This window comes from Peromyscus maniculatus, chromosome 21, assembly GCF_049852395.1.
Source record: "Peromyscus maniculatus bairdii isolate BWxNUB_F1_BW_parent chromosome 21, HU_Pman_BW_mat_3.1, whole genome shotgun sequence".
NCBI classification, from domain to species: Eukaryota; Metazoa; Chordata; class Mammalia; order Rodentia; family Cricetidae; genus Peromyscus; species Peromyscus maniculatus.
The window spans coordinates 30,229,251-30,250,984 of record NC_134872.1 but is presented as its reverse complement, the minus strand read 5'-3'; the positions used below and the strand labels follow the sequence as shown (position 1 = coordinate 30,250,984).

At 44.5% G+C, this 21,734-nt stretch overlaps 1 protein-coding gene across 1 annotated transcript; it reads left to right on the top strand.

Annotated features, from left to right (window-relative positions):
* The first annotated feature begins 2,320 nt into the window (after positions 1-2,320).
* Positions 2,321-16,341, top strand: LOC102903588 (sperm motility kinase X-like). The gene is made up of 5 exons (XM_076557242.1): positions 2,321-2,465; positions 9,978-12,294; positions 12,713-12,786; positions 14,318-14,359; positions 14,727-16,341. The coding sequence occupies exon 2, from the start codon at positions 9,994-9,996 to the stop codon at positions 11,785-11,787; it is 1,794 nt and encodes a 597-aa protein (XP_076413357.1). The 5' UTR covers positions 2,321-2,465; positions 9,978-9,993; the 3' UTR covers positions 11,788-12,294; positions 12,713-12,786; positions 14,318-14,359; positions 14,727-16,341.
* The last annotated feature ends 5,393 nt before the right edge of the window (positions 16,342-21,734 follow it).

Here is a 21,734-nt window from a genome sequence, read left to right as displayed (position 1 = left end):
ATGATAGATAAATGAAGTTATACCATTTGGAGTGATAATGCTACCTGCAAGAGTCATAGCCTAACAAAAACACCTGGGCCAGAAATGAGAAACGTTTTGTTGAGTTGGTAAACAGGGGAGTCTAAGAGACTCTCAAAACAGGATAAGCCATTGCTGCTGTCCTTGGTTGCCTCTCAGATTCAAGGTCAGATCCTTTTGGTGAAGATACCATGTGCTTCAGACACAGGAATTGGAGGAATCAAAGTCTAACTGACCTGAAAGCCTCCCTCCATGAGGACTGCCCTTCACAGTATGAGAGGGTGTTACGTACACTGACAAGGTAGAGGAGAAATCTGTTGCTATATCCAGCTGCAGTTCTATGAACTGCAAAAATGAATGGGCCTGCAAGATAACTGTGATAGTGGCATTTTTATTCGGATAAAGCAGTAACTTTCTAAAGATTGTATGTCTGGTACTGCAAACCTAGACAACTAACCTTGGATGGAGAGGTCATCAACCAGCTAGTAGAAGAGAGCTACTACTTCCATTTTCCTAAACCGATGTAGTATCTAACTGTATTCCAAATGCATAACCTTGTACAGATAAGTGTAGCAATTGACCTTCATCTAACCAGCTTCCTTTTTAAACATGAGACTGTTATAGAGACCCACAGCTGGTCAAAATGCAGAGAAGTGACTATGCTGTGCTAAATCTAGACTGATGAATCTGCAATTGTGCCTTTCATGGGACAGGTAAGCTCTGCCTCTCAATAATGTGGTTACATACACAAGAGAAACCTGACAAAGGCCGTTCACATGCAAATGGGGACAGGGAGAATTCCACATGGACACCACTAGAAGAAGAGTTATAGGTTGTCAGTTCTGCTGAGAGAAGACGTGTCTGTCTCCTCCAAGGACAAGCTCCCACATAGGATGCTCAGTCCCCTAGTGGTCCACCCTGGACACAGGGACAAATGAACAAAGCTAATTGGACTCAGTAGATTATATATACATGTGTGTATGTATATGCACAAACCACACATATACATGCATGTGGTTTTTTAAAGAGATAATTTTGGGAGGGTTACATGGAATAAGCCGAGGCACAAGGGGGAAGGGAGTTGGTAGGAGAGATTGAGATGCAGTCTTCATGTGAGAAGTTCTCAAAAACCACATGAGAGCTTGTTTGGAGGTTCAAGCATGTTGGTAAAATAGTTATGCATTAGATATCTTTTGAAATGCAAATACAGACTGGTGTAATTATTGTTGTAAGATACAAAAATAAACTCTGTGGCCCTGGAAAAGTAGAAGAGAGATATAAAGAAAAGAGTTATACACTGCCTTCCAAGCTCAGTAAGTAATAAAATATTCCTAGAGGCTCAGAAAAAGATTTTTAAAAAACATGCATGAGAACAACAGCCCTTAAAGGACCTAATTCAGGTTGGGCAGGGATGCTGAGGAAATGTAAAAACTGCATCTGGGAATTTGAGGACTAGTTCGCCAAGTGATTGACAGTGTTTTCCCAAAGTACAAGAAAACACACAAATGGAATAACTTTTGGAAGTTGCTACAACTGAGAAATAGAAATTTCTGGATTAAAATGACCCATCACAAAAGCAGTACAAGGAATGGGGAAATCGGTGAGGAAAAGAATAGATTGGTTTGGTAATGTTTTGTATTGTTTTAATTTTAGGCTATTGATAACAAGTATAGACATGACAAGCCATGGCTAGTTAATGATGCAACTTTTGAGTTTACAAAGTAAAGGTTTTAACATAGACCTCAGCACTGGCATTAAGGAAGACAGGGGACTCTTACGGGGAAAAGGTTTGCACGAACTCAAGACATGGATACTGCATTCTTCAGAGAGCCTGGATTTTTGTTTCAGACTCTTAGTTCTTTGAAGACAGGAATTCCTGAGCACCTATTGATGCTCCATTTAGGCATGGTCACATGTCAATTGTTCACATATATTGACTGATGAACCTTTCACTCAGGACAGACTAGAAACAGAGACCAAACCCCAATCTGACCTTCAGAAACCAAGTTTATTTTCACAACTGGAAGGAGACCGTTGAGGGGATGAGGCGTGGGGAGATGCGGACGAGCTGGGGTGTCCCTGCACAAAAGGCACAGAACAAGCAAAGACTTCTTCTAACCCTGCTCTCACAGGACCCCAACCTGCAGTCCAGGTGAGCGACAAATCACTATAGGGCAGACACCAGTCACATGACTTCAACCTGACCAATGAGAGTCCTGATTGGCTACCCAATCTGATTGGCTCAGTTCTGTACGTTGTCACCAATCAGGTCACAGATCAGGATGCACAGCACGAGTTGGGTGGCTAAGAGACAGTTGGTGCCAGTCTTGTGATGTTGAAGGCAGAGCTTTCACAACAAGGACACCAGTGGCAGAGGCAGTGTGCACAGACCGTGCATTAAGCCGCGAATTTGGAAACGGATTCCTGATCTACTGAAGCAACACCAGGTACAGCTTGATTGGCAGCTGTCTCCCGGGACTATTACTCTTTCATGGGACCCACACTGTTCTCTTTGTCAAAACCACTTTGGAGTGCAGATAAGGCCACCAGATCTTGTTCCTACTGGGTGGCTAATCAGGAGCCCAAGCCTGGATTCGGAACCACCTTGGATTCTGTGCATCACTTTTTAGTCTGAAGAGTCTGTGGTGGCTGAGACATCCAGGCTCCTTCCCAGGGCACTGTGGACCATCCCATGGAGACCACTGTCCCATTCCATGTCCTTACTGGCTTGTCTTATGTTCCTTAAAAATTTACCTTTGGAGAATGACATGTCACACATCACATAGTCTTATTCATTTGCAACTGTTTTCCATCAAAAGATTAAAATTTATTCTTGGAGCTATGGGCTTTTTGCCTGTCTCCTCTTCATATGTTTTATTTGTCAATTTTTTTATTTAAATTTGTTTTCATTTTACATACCAACCCCAGTTTCCCCTCCCTCCCCTTCTCCCATCTCCCCCCAACTCTCCCCCATCCTACACCCATGCGCTTCTGAGAGGGGGTAAGGCCTCCTTTGGGGGAGTCAACAAAGTCTGGCATACCAAGTTTAGGCAAGACAAAGTCCCTCCCCGCTGCATCACTGCTGAGCAAGGTATCCCACCATAGGGAATGGGTTCCAAATAGCCAGTTCAGGCATCTGGGATAAGTCCCGGTCCCAGAGCCAGGGGCCCCATCAACAGATCAAGCCAAACAACTGTCACCCACATTCAGAGGACCTAGTTCGGTCCCCAGTAGCTCCAGTCAGCTGTCTCTGTGATTTTCCCCATCAAGATCTTGAGGACCCCCCCCTTGCTCATATAATCCCTCCTCCCTCTCTTCAACTGATCTCTAGATCAGTCCAGTACTTGGCTATGGATTTCTGCATCTGCTTCCATCAGTTAATGGATATAGGTTCTATGATGATAGTTAGGGTAGTCACCAACCTGAGTACAGGGGAAGGCCAATTTAGGCACCCCCTTCACTATTGCTAGGAGTCTTAGCTGGGGTCATCCTTGTGGATTCCTGGGAATTTCCCTAGCACCAGATTTCTCCCTTATCCCATAATGGTTCCCTCTGTAAAGGTAACTCTTTCTTTACTCTCCCTCTCTGTCCCTCCCCCAACTCGTCCATCTGGATGCCTCATGTTCCCATCCTCCATCCCCTTCCTCCTAATTTCCCTCCCAGTTTACCCAGGAGATCTTAACTGTTTTCTCTCCCTGGGGCCCTCCATTCGTGTCTCTCTTAGGGTCCTCCTTTTTACCTAGCTTCTCTGGAGTTGTGGATTGTAGTCTGGTTATCCTTTGCTTTGCATCTAATATACACTTATGAGTGAGTACATACCATGTTTGTCTTTCTGGGTCTGGGTTACCTCACTCAGGATTACATTGAAAGATTTTTTTTATGTTGAATCATCCCTGCATCTCTGGGATAAAGCCTACTTGATCATGGTGGGTGATTTTTTGATGTGTTCTTGGATTCAGTTTGCCAGTATTTCCTTGAATATTTTTGCATCAGGGTTCATGAGGGAGACTGGTCTATCTATAATCCTCTTCTTTGTTGCATCTTTGTGTGGTTTGGGTTTCAGGGCATCTGTACCCTTTCAAAACCAGTTTGAGGCCGGGCGGCAGTGGCACATGCCTTTAATCCCAGCACTCAGGAGGCAGAGCCAGGTGGATCTCTGCGAGTTTGAAACCAGCCTGGTCTACAGAGCAAGATCTAGGACAGGCACCAAAACTACACAGAGAAACCCTGTCTTGAAAAAAAAAAACTGTTTGGGATTTTTCCTTCTGTTTCTATTGTGTGGAACACTTTGAGGAGTATTGGTATTAGCTCTTCTGGTAGAATTTTGCACTGAAACCATCTGGCCCTGGGCTTTTTTTTTTTTTCTTTTTTTTTGTGGGAGACTTTTGATTACTGCTTCTATTTCCTTAGGGGTTGTAGGTCTATTTAAATTGTTTATCTGGTCTTGATGACCTGAAGATTCTCTGGATTTCCTCAGTGTCTGTTGTTATATCCCCCTTTTCATTTCTGATTTTGTTAATTTAGATATTCTCTCTCTGCCTTTTGGTTAGTTTGGATAAGGGTTTGTCTATCTTGTTGATTTTCTTGAAGAACCAACTCTGTATTTCACTGAATCTTTGAATTGTTCTCTTTGTTTCTATTTTATTGAGTTCAGCCCTCAGTTTGAATATTTCCTGGCATCTCTTCCTCCTGGGTGAGTTTGCCTCTTTTTGTTCTAGAATTTTTCAGGTATACTGTTAAGTCGCTAGTGTGAGATTTCTCCATGTTCTTTGTGTAGGCATTTAGTGTTGTGAACTTTCCTCTTAGCACTGCTATCATATTATCCCATAAATTTGGGTATGTTGTGCATTCATTTTCATTGAATTCTAGGAAGTCTTTAATTTCTTTGTTTCTTCCTTTACCCAGTGGTGATTCAGTTTAGCATTATTCAATTTCTATGAGTTTGCAGGCTTTCTGCAATTTGTGTTGTTGTTGAATTCTTACTTTAAGCCATGGTGATTCAATTAAGATACCAGGGGTTATTCCAATTTTTGTATCTGTTGAGGGTTCCTTTGTTACTGAGTATTTGGTCAGTTTTAGAGAAGGTTCCATGAGGTGCTGAGAAGAACATATATTCTTTTGTGTTTGGGTGAAATATTCTCTAGATGTCTGTTTAGTCCATTTGAGTCATAACATCTGTTATTTCCCTTATTTCTCTGTTAAGTTTCATTCAGTCTGGCAGACTTATCCAGTGGTGAGTGTGGGGTGTTAAAGTCTCTCACTATTAGTGTGTGGGATTTGATATGTGATTTGAGCTTTAGTAATGTTTCTTTTACAAATGTGGGTGCCCTTGTATTTGGGGCATAAATGTTCAGAATGGAGTCATGTTCTTGATAGATTTTTCCATCAAGCAGTGGGTGGAAGAGGGGTACAGGACATTTCCCCAGAAGCTGGGACCTAGAGAGCAGAGCTGTCCAGCCAGGTGCTCAGACACTCACCTCTTTCTCCTATAGGTGCAGGTAGGGCCTGTGGCTCCAGTGACAGCGGATGCAGCAGGGGATGGTTTGTGGATGGGCCTATGCTGCCACCAGGTAGCTGGGGATGCAATGGGTTGGGGAGGGGCATAGGATGTGCGCCCCGCCCCACCCCCCATGAGCTAGGATAGAGAGAGCAAGGCTGTCCAGCCAGGAGCTCAGACACTCACCTCTTCCAGCATTCAGGCACAGGTGGGGCCTGTGGTTGCTGATGCAGCAGGGGATGGTTCTATTTGTCAAATTTTATATTAGAATTGTCTGTTTGTTCTTCAGTGATGAACTCGTCTTGAGCATGAACATGGCCTTTTTTAATGTGTTGTTGAACTTACTGGAAAGCTTCAAGTACTTTCACTAAGGATTGTTATATCTAGGCACATAAACTATTGGCTTATAATTTCTTTATTTTACATTTAGGGTTATTTTGTTCTATTTATTTATTTTGCTGTGTGTGTATTTTTCTGTCTGTGTCACAACATACTGCTGTGGATGGATGATTGATTGATAAATAAAACACTGATTGGCCAGTAGCCAGGCAGGAAGTATAGGCGGGACAAGGAGGAAGGAGAATTCTGGGAAGTGGAAAGCTGAGGCAGGGAGACGCTGCCAGCCCACACGAGGAGAAACACAATGTAAGATACTGATAAGCCACAAGCCACGTAGGTATAGATTTACAGAAATGGGTTAATTTAAGATATAAAAACAGATAGCAAGAAGCCTGCCACAGCCATACAGTTTATAAGTAATATAAGTCTCTGTGTGTTTACTTGGGAGATGTGATTGGGAGAGATTTGTCCCGACTGTCAGCAGGCTGGGACACAGGAAAACTACAGCTACAACACACACATAAGGAAGTAGGAGTAAAACTTGTGGAAGTCAATGCTCTTTTTCCAACATGTGGGATCGAGGGAGGAAGCCCAGGTCATCAGGTCTGGTAGTAGGCTCCTGTAGACATTGTAGAACATGTTGCCAAGTGTCTCTTCCCTTCTTATTGAATAGCTGGAGGAATATTAGCATTAATTCTTTTTTAAAGTTGGGTAGAATTCAAAACTAAATACATTCACATTAGTCTTTTATTTCTTTGTCATTTCATCATTGAAATCTTTTATACAATGTATTTTGATCATCTTCCCTTTGCTCAATTCCTCCCAGACGCTCCTCACCTCTCTACCCATCTTGCATTATAGTCTATCTTTTATCTATTTAAAAAAATAAAACAAAAAGAACAAAAACAAAAAACAAAGTAAGCAATAAAGGCCTATAAAATAAAAGGCCTGAAGAAAAGAAAATGAGCCCAGTAGTGTGCCAAAATTCTATTGAGTTCATTTAGTATTTGCCAATGGTTCCAGGGCATGGGTTCTACCCAGAGGAGTGGTTAAGATGCTCAGTAAGATTCTACTGGAGAAAAGTGATTCTTTCTTTGCCAGCAGGAAAAAACTGCAGATGTCTCCTTGGTTAGGGATGGAACCCTGTTTCCACCTTTCCTTTTCAATACTAGAACCCCCATCTGGCTTGAACCTTTGAATACTTGTGTGTATTGCTACCGTCTCTGTGAGTTCCTGTGTTCATCAGTCCTGTTATATTTGAAATACACTGGTTTTTTGATGGTTTGTTTCCTTATCTTTCTGCTTCCTTTTCCAAAAAGCTCCCTGAACCTTGAGACAAGGTTTTCATGAAGCAATCCCGTTTAGGACTGCAATTACAAAGTCTCACACTCTCTCTTGTTGTGAGTCTCTGTATTCCATTTCCTTAAAAAAGGGGTTTCACTGGTGGAGGCTGTTTGAGACTTTAATCTTTAGATACAGCAGTATGTCATCAAGAGTCATTTTATCACTGGGTTCCTTTAGCAGAATAATAGTATCTGGTTTTTGCCTAGGCCATGATCTATCTTAGTTTTATAGTCACCTTAGCAGTATCAGGTATGGCTTCCATTCCTGAAGTGGGCCTTAAATCCAATCAGAAAGTAACTGGTTACTGCCATAGATTTGTGCCACTATTATATTAATCCATTTTGCAAATGGGTCGCATTTGTCCTAGGGTTTTGTAGCTGAGTGATATTGTTGATTATATTTCTCCTTCAGTAGAATGCAGAATACCTTCCAGTATCATGAATGTCAATCATGAATTGGTGATGAATCTTCTAGTTATGCACCAGTTCAACTTCTCCATGTTGGCTGGCATACATGGGTGTTGTCTTCAGCAATAGGGCATAACAATAAGGTTGCATATAAACAATAGTCGTGGCAGTAGATGTTAGCTTTGGGGGTTTCCATGGGGCCCTTTTCCAGCTATGCAGCGAGATGGAACCCGATCATGTCACTGGACAAAAGCTGTTTTCTTGAGATTTTTTCAATGAATATTTAATTATGTTTCTCATTAATGATCTAGTTAGAGTTTTATATATTTTCTTTCAGTTTTGGTAGTTTACACATGTTTATAAATTTGGCCATTTGCTGCAGTTTTACAGTTCATACCAGTATAGGTTTTCAAAAATACTTCCAAATGAAGGATCAGAGGAACCAGAGGCGTCAGGGACAGCATGGGAACACAGCCCACAGAATCAATTGACTGTGACTCAGGGGGCTCACAGAGATCAGGGAGCCTGTAGGGGTTTGACCCACATCCTCTGCATTTATGTTTTGGCTGACTACTTTGATGTTATTGTGGGGTTCCTAGCAGTAGGAGTGGGTTAATCAATGACTCTTTTGCCTACTTATGGGACCCTTTTACTCTTACTGAGTTGTCTTGTCCAGCCTTGATGTGACAATAAATGCCTGGCCTATAATAGTATATTATATACCATGTTTGGTTGATGTCCCTGGGAAGCCTGCCCTTTTCTGAGGGGAGATAGGGGGAGAGTAGAACTGGAGAAGAGGGGAGGAGAGTCTGGGGAAGGTAAGAGAGGGAAAATTATGGTCAGATTGTAATATTTGAGAGAATAAAAAATTATCTTCACTATTAAAAAATACAGATAAAAGTACTAGGAAACTTGAGTAATTGAAGTGAGCAAAGTGTTGACATTATTGACTCCTAAATAGCCTTTTTGATATATCTCTACACAGAGAACAGAGAAAAGTTTGGGATATTGCCTTCATACTTATCATGTTATCAGAAAACCTACTTGTTATAGTTGCCCTTACAGAAACATTGTCAGATCCGAAAAAAATAAAGTAAAAGAAAATAATATAACTTGAATAATCATGTTTGAAATTATCAAAAATATTAAAAATTAAATTAAAAATAAGTTATAATGTACATATGGTTTTAAATATATGATTAATATCATTGATTTCTAAGAAATGTTTCATGAATTGAGTTAGAGTAAAGCAAATGACTATTAACTAATGAAGAATGATATTCCTCATTATTTAGAGACCACTTTTCAGTATAGCATTAACAAACATAATATCATCATATTCACCAAATTATCTCAGAGTAAAATATACAATTTGGGAACAGGAAAAATATGTAAATATGATGGAATAGACTGGTAGAGGATTACTTTAAAATGTGGTAATGGAAATTCTTTTTTGAAAATTGCATTCCTGACCCTCAGCATAATCTGCTAAAGTATGCTTCCTTATTTTTTCTAGTCCCTCTGATTTAGTTATTTCTCCAAGAACATTGATTCCACGTTACTATTGGTAGTCTATAATTTCATAAAAAAGTATCTTAACCGTGAGTTCATGTGTTCATTAGTCCTGTTCTATCTGAAATACATTCTTTGTTTCCTTATCCTTCTGTATTCCTTTCCCTCAGCACAAGACAGCATCTGCTAAACTGTGCTTCATGCTTCTTTCTAGTCCCTCTGATTTAGTTTTTTCTCCAGAAATATTGATTCCATGTTACTATCTGTAGTCTATTGTTTCATTAAGAAAGTATCCCACGTGTTCATGATTATATGATTTCCATCGTTTCAGTTATTGGGAACTCAGTGGTGAACAAGGAAGCAAAATTTATTCCTAAGACTGCATATGAAATGGTTTGGTTTGCATAGATTTGACACATTTTATCCTCAAAAATGTTGACAGAATAGGTACATCATCTCCATATCAAAATAAAACCACTTGTTGATTGACAAAAAAAAAAAAAAAAAAACACTTCCAATTGATTCTTTAGATTTTCGCTATAACAGCACCATCGCATGCCTATAGATTTACACTGTCTCTTATATTTGATGACTTTTGGTAAGGTATCTGTTTTGTTCTTCCTTTTCAATAATCAAGCCTTTATGCCTTTGGCATGTTCATCATTGTTCAATTCCTTAGGTTCAGTTCTAATCTTCAGAATGTTTACAAGGTGATTTTGGGGAGTTTAGTTTATTCATTTTTCTGTGACCCAGAAGTTCATTGTAGGGTTGCTTCACATCCCTGACACTTCTCCATGTAGAAATCGAAAGCTATAAACCCTTCCTTTAGGCCTACTTCTCATTGTTTTAATCTGATTTAGTTCAGTTGGTGTTGCCATGGAAACCATCAAGAGACATAATAGCAAGACCAGAGAGGAGGTGTCAATGCAGCTGGACCTGAAGGCCAGCACCTCTCAAGAGGAGAACCTTACAGATCATTACATCATACTCAGGACCCTTGGCAAAGGGACCTTTGCTGAGGTGAAGCTGGCCTGCCACCTCCACACAGAGGTGCAGGTTGCCATCAAGATCCTGGAAAATGGAGAGAATAATGACCACATCAACAAAACTGAAATCGACATTGTGAAGATGCTGGACCACCCAAACATCATCAAGGTGTTCCACATCATCAACACCGAAGAGCATATCTATATGGTGATGGAGCATGCTTCTCGGGGAGATCTGGTGAGCCATATTGAGAAAGTGGGCTGTCTGCAGGAGGAGCAGGCCCAGCACATCTTCACTCAGATTGTGTGTGCTGTTCACTACTGCCATAAGAATGGCATTGCACACAGGGACATCAAACTAGATAACATCCTGCTGGATGGCAAAGGAAACATCAAGCTGTGTGACTTTGGCCTGGCCATCAGAGTCACCTCTGGGCAGAGGTCCAAGGGATTCTGTGGCACGCTTGAATATTGTGCTCCAGAACTCTTCACTGACACAGAGTATGATGCAAGAGCGGTGGACATCTGGAGCCTGGGAGTGGTGTTATATACAATGGTGACAGCATCCTTCCCATTCAAAGCAAGGACCTATTCAGACATGAAGGAGGAGATGCTGAATCCCTGCTACTACCTTCCTTCCACACTTTCTCAAAACATTGTAAACCTCATTGTGCAGTTATTCACTATGATGCCTGAGCAGAGACCCAATATAAGTGACATTATGCAGCACCAGTGGTTCAAGGACAGAGAAGAATTTTGGCAACTCCCACTATCCTCAGAGACATACAGTACCATCCCAAACCCCAGCCTTGTGGTGGCTATGTGGGGCATGGGCTACGATCCCAAGGATATTAGTGATTGTATACGTGAGAAAAAATTCAATAACATCATGGCCACGTACCTAATTTTAAAACACGAGTCAGCCCAGGACCACACTAACTATGCTGTGAAGCCTATGCAGGCCTGTGTTGCCATGTCACCAGTAGATGCTTTCACTTCCCTTCCTCCTCAGAGGAGACTGAGTGAGCCTTCCCTTCACACCTTTGCCTTGCTGGATAAACACCTGATGCAGGATGAGAAGAGATCATGGAAGAAGGGGAGCAGAAGGCTGAGCATGCCTACCACCCTGTGCTTCCAGCAGAAGGGGGATAACCCTCCCCACTCAGTCCCCAAGTATTCTCCTGAGGTTACTCACCTCATGAGCACTTTAACAGTAGGTAGCTTGAATTGCAAGGGACTGTCCTCAAGATGTGCATTCTCTGAGGGCATTTCTTCTGCACAGTATTTGTCCTGGGAGGCACCCCAGGAAATGAACACCCTAAAGAATTGCTCATACACTCAGAAGAAACCATCTGTAAAGAAGTACAAGGAGGCACCTCAGGGTGTGACCACCACTGCCACCCATGGAACCCAGAGGTCTTCCCTTCAGGCAACGTTCAAAAGCAACTTTGAAGCTGTCCCTCCTGAAGGTAAAACTACACCATCTGCCAGCGGTCTATCTCAAGGCTGGAAAAGGGTTAAGAAGAGAATTGGGAACTGGGTGAGACTCCTGTGCTGCTGCCTGCCAACCTCACGGAGACACCATGTTTCTGAGAAGGAAGTGGCACCACTGGAAGTGGAGAGCAGTGCAGGTACACTCATGCAGCAACATGGGGTGCCCAGGATACCCTTCTGTGTTTCTTAATCCAAATATTTTCTAATGTGCATTGCAACCAACACAGGATAATTATAGGTATGCAGATTAGCAAATCTGGTTTCCAAAGGAACAGTCCCACAGCAGCACCACCAGTAACAGGAAATGGTTTAGGTGAAGGTGGACAGCAGAGCATGAGAAGCAGAGGTTGCAGAGGCAACCAGAATGAGTTGGCTAAAGGAGGAAAGAATTAGAGGGGATCGAAGGTTTCAGGGAAGAAACACCAAAGGCCAAGAAAGAGGAAGAGGAGAGGAGCCACTTGAAAATGGATGGTCCAGGAGGATATGAGAGTCAAGACTACATATTATATGTTTCAAAGATCTTAAGACCATGCCTTCCATGTCATCATTATCTTTTGAAGTGATAAGCCTCTTTGCAGGTTCAGACATTGGGTAGGAATTTTCTTGGTGTGACTGAGACAGCCAAAGTGGGAGCCCTGCAGAAGTCCAGATGGCGGTGTGTCCACTTACCCAGCCAAGAAGTCCAGCACAGGAGGAGGTAAGCCATCTACCACAGGCTTTACCACAGGAACCCATAGTTAACAAGGGATATGTCCCAGGGCTGGCCTTCCATAGCATCTTTTTCAGAGTGGAGCCTTATGCCAAAACCCCACACAAAGGTGCCCATGAATTAGAAACCCCTAGGGCCAGTCTTCAAGGACATACTACAGCAATACTCATTCATCTGTCTCCCCTTCAAGGTCAGGTCCAAGGGAGATGTTTCCTCACACTGGGGCAGAGGTGAATCTCCTCCTCCCCCTCCTCCCCTCCCTGCTGTTGAGTTTGCAGCCTGCCTATGTCCCTTTGTCCCTCTCATCACAGGAGACACAGCCCCACTGCATGCTGGTTCAGTCTCGCTGCTGGTGAAGGACCCTTACTGTGGGGTGTTTATCTGGTCCATATTTGTCTCCTAACAGGAAAGTGACAGCAGGCTGGAAGGAAATGGGTATCAGTGTGGATGAAATGCTGGGATGTTGCTCCACTTTGGAAGGTGGGTTTTGCTGGCCTGTCCTGGGGCACAGTGGGCACATGACTTAGGCAGCAGTCTTGGAACTACATTTTATTCTGATCCCGTATCACAGGTCAGACCTAGACAGAGCCTTGTTGGCCATAGAATTGGGGCATTCAGCCAGGCTGTCTGCTCGGGCATCCTCCTGTGAAAGTTGTCTTTGGTGGTGCTGTGGAGGACCTCCAGGCAGATCACTACTTTCAGCCATTAAGAATGGACACTCAGAGACTTCAGTGGTGGTACACGCCTTTAATCCCAGGACTCAGGAGGCAGAGCCAGGCAGATCTCTGTGAGATAGAGGCCAGCCTGGTCTACAAAGCGAGATTCAGCACAGGCACCAAAACTACATAGAGAAACCCTGTCTCGGGGGGTGGGGGGTGGACACTCAGAAGGGACTGAATGCCAGGGATCATCGGCAGGTCTCACATGGCTAAGAGCAGCACTGAGACCACTAAGTTTGGTCCTGTTGTAGGAGAGAACTTTCTGAGATCTGGTCTAGCCTTGACACTGGTCTATAGACAATAAGCATGAGACTGCCAAAGCTGGCATTTTTCAATTCCAGGTAAAGTGGTCATGATGCAGAGGACCTAAGGTATAGGGAGAGATAACAAATGCATGTATTCAGAGGGATCTTGGGATAACTTGGGGCAAGTAGAACATCCCTTCCCTGTGATGCTCTGTCCCCAAACCATTATGGAGGAGCAGTCTGTGGAGAAGAGGGTAAATATCTTCTTAAACCTATATAGGAAGACTAGCTTCTCCCACTGGCCAGCTACTTAGACTGTAATGGGCTGAAGAACCATGAGCACAAGGGTGCACACAGCCTTGCAAGGAAAACCAGTCCAGAAACACTGAGCTTGTTGCTTATGTGGCCACAGCTGTTCTGCATCAGTGGGATGTTTCAGTCCTTATGCACTTCCTGAAGCTAAGGCCTGGGAAGGGAGACTTGGGTGCTGGAGGCAGGCTAGTGAATCCCAGGACTACAGCCCAAGAGAATAACTGTGGCTCCAGACCAAGGTGATATCTCTAAGGTGGCAAATCTCAGTATGAACAGGTGTGAAGTTTATTTCTTCTTGTGCTGAGAATTGCATTGGATCTGATGGGGATTTTGTGTGTCCCTGCTACTTAGGGAGGCATGTTGCTACCTTTAGCCTTTTACCTGAGAGAAGAGAAGTCAGCTGAGGACCAGGCCCCCATATATATCACCTCCCCACTTCACTGCCTGTCTGCTGGATGGAGCAGGAGCAGATGCAATCAGTATCAGCTACTTGTAGCAGGACCTTCACACACATCATCCCAAAGCTGTGCTCGGGTTTCCACCTCACAGTGGACAAATCTGAGTCCTTGAGATGCTTTTTGGGACATAGCATGTTTATTGAAACACTGCTTAAATTCCACCCAGTGGGCCATTGACCCAGCCACAATGACCAGTTTTGTCCACCTGGGTGACTTGGGGGCTCATGGTCACCCCTGGATTTCTCATTTGCCATGCTTTCTCTCCTACCATCTGCAGGTTCTTTGGACATGGTCTCTCATGGAAGCCTATTTTCACCAAGTATGTATCCTGTCTGGTGTAGACAAGTGTAAGTGAGATGGGGTGCAGGAAATAGAGTGCCTGTGTTTAGACATGATGCTGGAGAACTGCTTTTCCTTCTTTGTTCCTAGAGCCGGACTCCTGAAAGTAGCAGGGCAGCCATGAGAAATCATTCCCTGCAGTCAGAGGTCCCTAAAGGGACCCTAATGATGTTGGCCTAGGGAAAGTCAATTTGGAAGATAATAGACACTACTATACCTGCCTCATTAGTCCCTGAATGCCACTAAAAGTAGACCTGCCATTATCTGCCAAGGCTGCAGGTGTTACGCTTGGGAAATGTGGAACTCTCATCCAGCTTCTTCACTGGTTTATATTGTTTCTCTTACAGGTGTCTGGTCACATCCTGAAACATATAGCCAGAAAATTCCTGACCTGAGAACATGCACACTCAGTACTAGTGCTAAAGATGCAGGAGAGAACATCCCACTTCCCTTCTCAAGAAAACCAGCAGGTCATTTCCTGAGCTCTAGAGGAGCTGTCTCAGGAGGACATGGTGTGGAGGGCAAGGAAATGGTTTCTGTTCCAGCATCCAACCACAGACCACCACCCCCAATTCTCAGCAAGACTGGGGACAACAGGAGGATCCCCTTGTGAAAGCCTCCCGGTGGGTGTGTCACTGTGGAATCCCTGTCTCACTTTGATGCTTTATGTATGTTTGACATTGTAGAAGGGTCAAGTAAGCTTCTTTGTCCTCACAGATGACCCAGGAAACCTGCCTGAGCAGATCAAGAAAATGCCTCAGCAGAGTCTTGGGAAGGGAATGTTCATCTCTGCATGGCCTCTAGACTGGATTGCCTGAGAAGGGCAGTGTCCAGGGACCATCTTTTCCAGGCCATCCATAACTTGAGATGGTGCACAAGATGGTCATCCACTTGTACTGTATCTCACTGGTGTTGCATAGAAACAATGTACAAACAAACAAATACTGAAGTTCTGAAGTAGAATTCCAACTGAATTTATCCTAATTGACATTCAGAACACTTTGGGAGGGCTGAGAAAAATCCAAAGGAATATAAACTCTCAGACACCCCTGTTCCTCAGCAGCAGTCACTGTTGTTAGGGTGACAGATCTTTTCATATATAGAACCAGAGAAATGCCAATTCTATGCCCAAACATCAACTCTAACAACCAACTGGATCTAATCCTAGAAGAGACAGCAGAGGGCAGAAGAGATTCCTCCAGACCCTGCACCTCTGGTCCCAGCACTTCCCACAAAGCCTCAGAGATCCAGAAAGTGCAACAGGGAAGGAACAGAGTCTAGAAACATGAAATCAAACACAAACCCCATCAACAGACCCACCTACATCATGTCAGGTGATTTTGTCAGAGGCACCCCAAGGAAATCAAAGCAAAGAAAATGGTCTGTCCACAATGCACTGCAGGACATGTATGGAAAAGGAAACAATAGGGAACCCTTTAGGAAACTGAACACAGTCTCAAATGTTACAGCTGAACCCAGATCCAAACACTGCAACGTTCACACAAAAGTACAGAAGAGACCTATGTAAGTTTCTGCCTCATAAGGAGGAAGATCAGAAACAACAGAGAAGATGAATGTGGAAACAAGTGCTCTTAATCCATCAGTCAAGAAAATACAGAAGCTGAAGAATGGCTACAGAGGGCATCTAGGAAAAGTCTGGCCCTGTCACAGCCCAGAGGGAACAAATCACTGTTCTAAGAAAAGATGGAGGATCACTGCTAGGTAGCATGAAGGGAATGTCCAGGAAGATGGGCAGATGTGTTCTTCTTACCACGCTTTTACATCCGTGCATCCTGCAAGATTACTGCATGAAGATGTGGGATAGACGCTGAATGATCACAAACCAATGTTGGGGGTGACTTCCAGCACTGACTGTCTGCTTTGCTCTTGACTCCCAAATACCTCAGCCCAGTAGAAGAAGGAGGTTGAGGATAGGAAATACATAGGACTTTCTAGAGCTGGTGAGGTTCCATGCTGCTGCTCCTGGAAACCAGAAAGCCTAGAGTTGCACACGCCTATCCCTGCTCCACACTTCCCATCTCTGCTCCACACACCCTGCTAGATGTCAACCCATGCAGAACACACCACACTCCTGCTGCCCTACATTGATTACATGGCTCCAGACACCACAGACTTCAACACTGCTAGGTTTCAGGTTCTGATGGACACCTGCGGCCTACAAGCCACATGTACATTTAGATAGTAGGCCTTATCTGACATTTTTCTTTACCCACACACACTCATATCAAAGTCCACATAGATTACTAGGTATCAGTTCAGGATGACCCTTTCCCAAAACTCATATAACTGTAGGAGTCAAGACCTTACAAATATGTCCCCTCCAAGCTGCTGTGCTCAGATAGCCTTGCTAGTAGTTGGTACTCCGTGACATTGTCTCCCCTGATACTTCCCCATATGCATTGAGTGGTATTAGAACCAGCCTGATACCAGCTCCCCAACAGCCCCATGTAATTTCCTCCATGTCCGGCCTTGCTGGACACTGACTATGAAGCCTTACATATAATGTGTATCAAACCCTATTAGAGCACCCTCCCCCACTCCATCTACAGAGCCACTTCCCAGGCCCTGCTGGACACAAACTCCACCTCATTGTCACTCAATGCCCACTGCTATTTTATAGGCCATGCTGAATGATTCCCTGCTACAGCCTTGCAGTCCACATCAGGTGGAAGCAGGGTGAAATATTATGAAGAATCTAATGCCTACTTGAGTATATGAAGTGAATTAAGTGTGGGAGGGAACAAGTAGAACCTGAAACCTAGCATTGTGCACATGGTAGCACCTCCAGGGTTAAGTGTCCATCAGAGTGTGAAACCTAGTAGTTTATATGTGGCAGTGATTTGGTGTCCCCCATGAGGACTGATAAAATAGCAGTGTATGTTGAGTGACAGTGGTATCTAGCATGGCCTGATATATTGCATTCTGTGTGGAATGGAGTGGAGGTGTTCAGCTGGGCCTGATTTCCAGCACTGTGTATTCAGCAGCATGATGGGGCCTGTGATACCTAGCACTTTATTGGTGAGAGGAATGATCTACCAGGACATACAGGGCAGTGTACATGGGTCAGTGAGAAGGCAGATGAGTTCCAGCAACACCTGAACCCTGCCAGTGTATGTAGATTGTTAGTCATGGGGGAGACAGAGGGTTTTTGCATGGCCTGAAAAACAACTATGATACCTGTCAGTGCATGTGAGGTTGCAGCAGCCAGGGAAGGGATACCATGCAGGCCTGAAAGCTAGCAGTGAATATGGCTGGTAACAAGAGTGTTTGCATCAGGAACCGCTACCTACAATTTTGGAATAGGGGTGGAGAGCCAGGGTTGTGTTCAGCATACCCTAAAAATTACTGCATAATTTGGATGGAAATAGAAGGTGGACCCTGTCCAGAGAGCTTGACAGCTTGCACAATATGTGGGCTGAAGCTGAGGAGGCCAGAATGACATGATGCATAGTGTGAGTATGGCTTTAAGTGTGCATCCAGCAGGACCAGGAGCCTAGCACTGGATGTAGGCAGTAGTGACACAGGAGGAGCATCCATCGGGGACGGGTACCTAGAAGTGTGGGGGTGTAGGTGGTGTGTGTAGAGGGGTGTTTTTAGTGGCCTAAATAGTTCCATTTTATCCGCAATGTCAGAGGGAATATGGAGTTTAACTGGGCAAGGTGAATAGCAGTGTATATTGCATGTCTACAGGTAGGTGTAGTGTTTGCTGTGTGGTGTGATGAGGGATGACACCTCTCACGTTGTGTGGATGGAGATGAGCTGTCCATCTGGATCTGGTAACAGCACTGTATTGGATGGTACAGTCAGGTGGGGAAAGCAGCAGAGCCTGATACCTAGACACTTACATGTGCTATGCATACCCCTCCCCTGTTAACACCTAACATACATTGTCAGTGTAAGGACATGAAGGACACCCCTCACCCACACTCACCACATAGTTTTCTAGGTATTAGGCCTGGATACTCAACTCCCCATCTGCTATTCCACACACAATGCCGAGTTTTAGACACTGCTAGACATGCCTCCAACCACAGTGTCAACTGAGCTATGGTGAAAGGTGCCAGGTCCTGATGGACACTCCAGCTCCTTCAAGGACACAGTGACTGCTTGGTTCAAACACTCCTGGAATCCTCCTACACTGACATACAACACTGGGTATAATGCAGCATGAGACACTACAGCCATGCCACCTCACCCGTACTACCAGCTGTCAGACAACCCCCACAGCATGCACACACACACACACACACACACACACACACACACACACACACACACACAGCCTCTAATACATTCCTAAGTATAGGGCCATATATGACTTCCCACCAAACCACACATTGTGTGCTAGGTATCAGGCCTCACTGAACAAACCCTCACACACACACCATGTGTATTCCTAGGTCTGGATCCCAAATGTCACCCACATAATCCCACATTAACTGCTACTCATCAGGCCATACAGGACACTCTCTTGCCACTGTACCCAAATACACTGCTAGTTATTGGGCTCCACTTGATACTCTCACATCCCTGAAATTCCACAAACACTGCTAGGGTTCAGGCCCTGTTGAACATTACACCCCATCACCACAAACTACAATGTTAGTATCAGGGACCACTGGATACCATATTCCATCAACCCACATACACCTGTTGGATATCAGACCTGCTGGGTATTCCAGTACTCCATGACAACTCCTACAAGGCTAGCTGAAGGCTCTGCAATGCACACATGGCCCTGCCGCTGCCCCACCCGCACTGCTAGGTATCAGGCTCTGCTGACGCCCTAACCCTTACACACACTCTGAAGTGTCAAGCACTCTTAGACATCACATCCTACACTGCCAAACTACTTCAAAATGAATGATCAGACCTTGATGGACACCAGTTCACCCATAAGCTAACACCCCATTCTTCCACTGCCCACCTCTGACATACAGTGTTATCATCAAACACATAGGACATACTACCGCCCCTGTGACCACACATCCACTTCTAGGTATCAGGTCCTTTTTGACCTCCTACCACATATTAAATGACAGCTATTAGACCATGCTGGGAACTTCTTCCCCCATCAGTCCTTGCACAATTGCTGGGAATTAGCATTGCTGGACACCCTTCTTCTGCTGGAGACACACATACACTGCTAGACATCAGGTTCTGCTGGACTGCTTCTCAGCCACACAATGTGATTTGTTTCAGGCTCTGCTGCTAGTAAATGGGACATGCTGGACATTAACCCCTTTCTAAACCTCAGTGTCATATAAAGTGCTGTGTATCAGGTTCACTTGAACACCAGCCTCCATCCCACATGACGTGCAAGTTATCAGACCAAGCTTCATACACACCCTTACCCCCAATGTTCACTACTGGCTCAACAAACACTGCAATCTTTAAGGCTCTGCTAAACATCCCCATCACTGACATATACAAGCCTCTTGCTATCAGGCACTTATTACCACTCTGCAGATTTCAGTCATGTATATTGTATGCATACATAATAATAGGCATCAAGCATTACCCAAAATAGTGCCATTCTGCTGATAACATACACTACAAGCTAGTGACAGAGGGTGTCAGCATGGCTGAAAACCAGCAGTGCTTTGGGGGCAGCAACACAGGTATGGGAAGAGAAATTTATTAGACATGACCTATTATGCATAATATATGGGTTAGGACTGGGGAGTGCTGAGGATGTGATACATAGAGGTGCATGCAGGCCTCAGGCAAGTGTCCAGCATGGCCTGAAACCTAGGAGTGTGTTTCAGGTTATAGTGGCAGGGGAAGGAGTTTTCCAGAAGGGCCTGATAACTAGTACATGGGTGGGTTTGGCAGCAGCATTGGCGGGGGGATTAGCTAGTAAGGCCTGTAGTTGAGAGCCTCTCTTGATACTGAGATGATTCTCTGTGGGATCAGCAGGTAGATGCTCTGTCTTGTCTTATGAACACAACAGTGTATGTTGGGTAGCAGCAGTTGGGAGCTGTCTAGATCCAGTAGGATCTGACACTTAGCATCTACGTAGGGTACCAGTGGGGTGTCCAGCAGTGCCTAAAATAGCAGTGGAGCAGTGATGATGATGATGTCATAAGGAAGAGAGAGGAGAGGGGACATAGCCTGTGGTGATTGGTCAGAGAGTGTACTGCACTTCCCCCAGCATGAACATGAGGCTGACCTGCAGTGCATTTTGGATGGCAGTGCAGTTGGGACTGCAGCAGTGAATGTGGGGTGACTGGTTAGCTGTTCTACAGGGCCTGACATCAAGCAGTACATCGAGGTCTTGAGACGCAGAGAAGGGGAATGCAGCAAGTCTTTATATATAGCAGTGTTTGTGTGAGATATGGGCCAACAGGGCCTGATACCTAGAAGTTCATGTGTGTTCCATCACCCATCCAAAAACCCATGTACAATTCTAGGTTTAGCCCGGCTGTATGCATCCCATAACTGCAATACCACATCTACTAAGCTCTAAGTCCCTGCTTCATGCTACCCTACTTCCCAACACACACTGCTCAGTGTAAGCCCAAGTGGATGATTCCCCACACCTGGCACTAGTGTGCACATACAGCAAGGACTCAGGTCCTGCTGGACACATTCCCCTCCCCATCACTGCAGCTACAAATACAATGGAATGGGTCAAGACTCTGCTGGGCTCAACATTCTTTGCTAAGAGAAATAACATACTACATACACACAAAGACATAAACACATGTGTGTGCAAGTACAAGCAACCAGCACACACCACACACAGGCACACATATGCAAGCAGGAACACATAGAAGTAGGTATCCCTTCCCTTACAACAAAAGCTCCACACAGGGGTAAGCCTCATGTCCTTCTAGGTACCACTTCATGCACTGCAACCCCTCAGCACACACACACACACACATGACTAGGCCTCATGTATGAAGGACCCATCATACCCCAACTGTCAGGAAATGCAAGGAATAACCCCCCACAGTCAAGCCCCCATACATGTCTGTGTGTCAGGTCATCCTCAGAAACAGTTCCCCTAAAGCAAAGCTCCACAAACACATGCATGGCTAGGTGTCACATTATTCTAGGTAGACCCTCCCCTACATCCAATGCCAGACAGAGAGAGAGAGAGAGAGAGAGAGAGAGAGAGAGAGAGAGAGAGAGAGAGAGAGAGAGAATGTTCGCTCACACATGCAAGCAAAAGACTACATGCTATGTGTCGGGTTATGACTCCCCCCCCCCCCCCCCCGCACAGGCAAAGTCTCACACCCGAATATATGGATAGGGATCAGGTTCAGCTAGTTTAGCCTCCCCTATAGCCAAGTCCACACATAAAACACAAAACTAGATGTCAGGGCCTG

Coding starts and splice junctions, on each gene's coding strand:
- LOC102903588 (XM_076557242.1), top strand. CDS start 9,994: ATGGAAACCATCAAGAGACATAATAGCAAGACCAGAGAGGAGGTGTCA.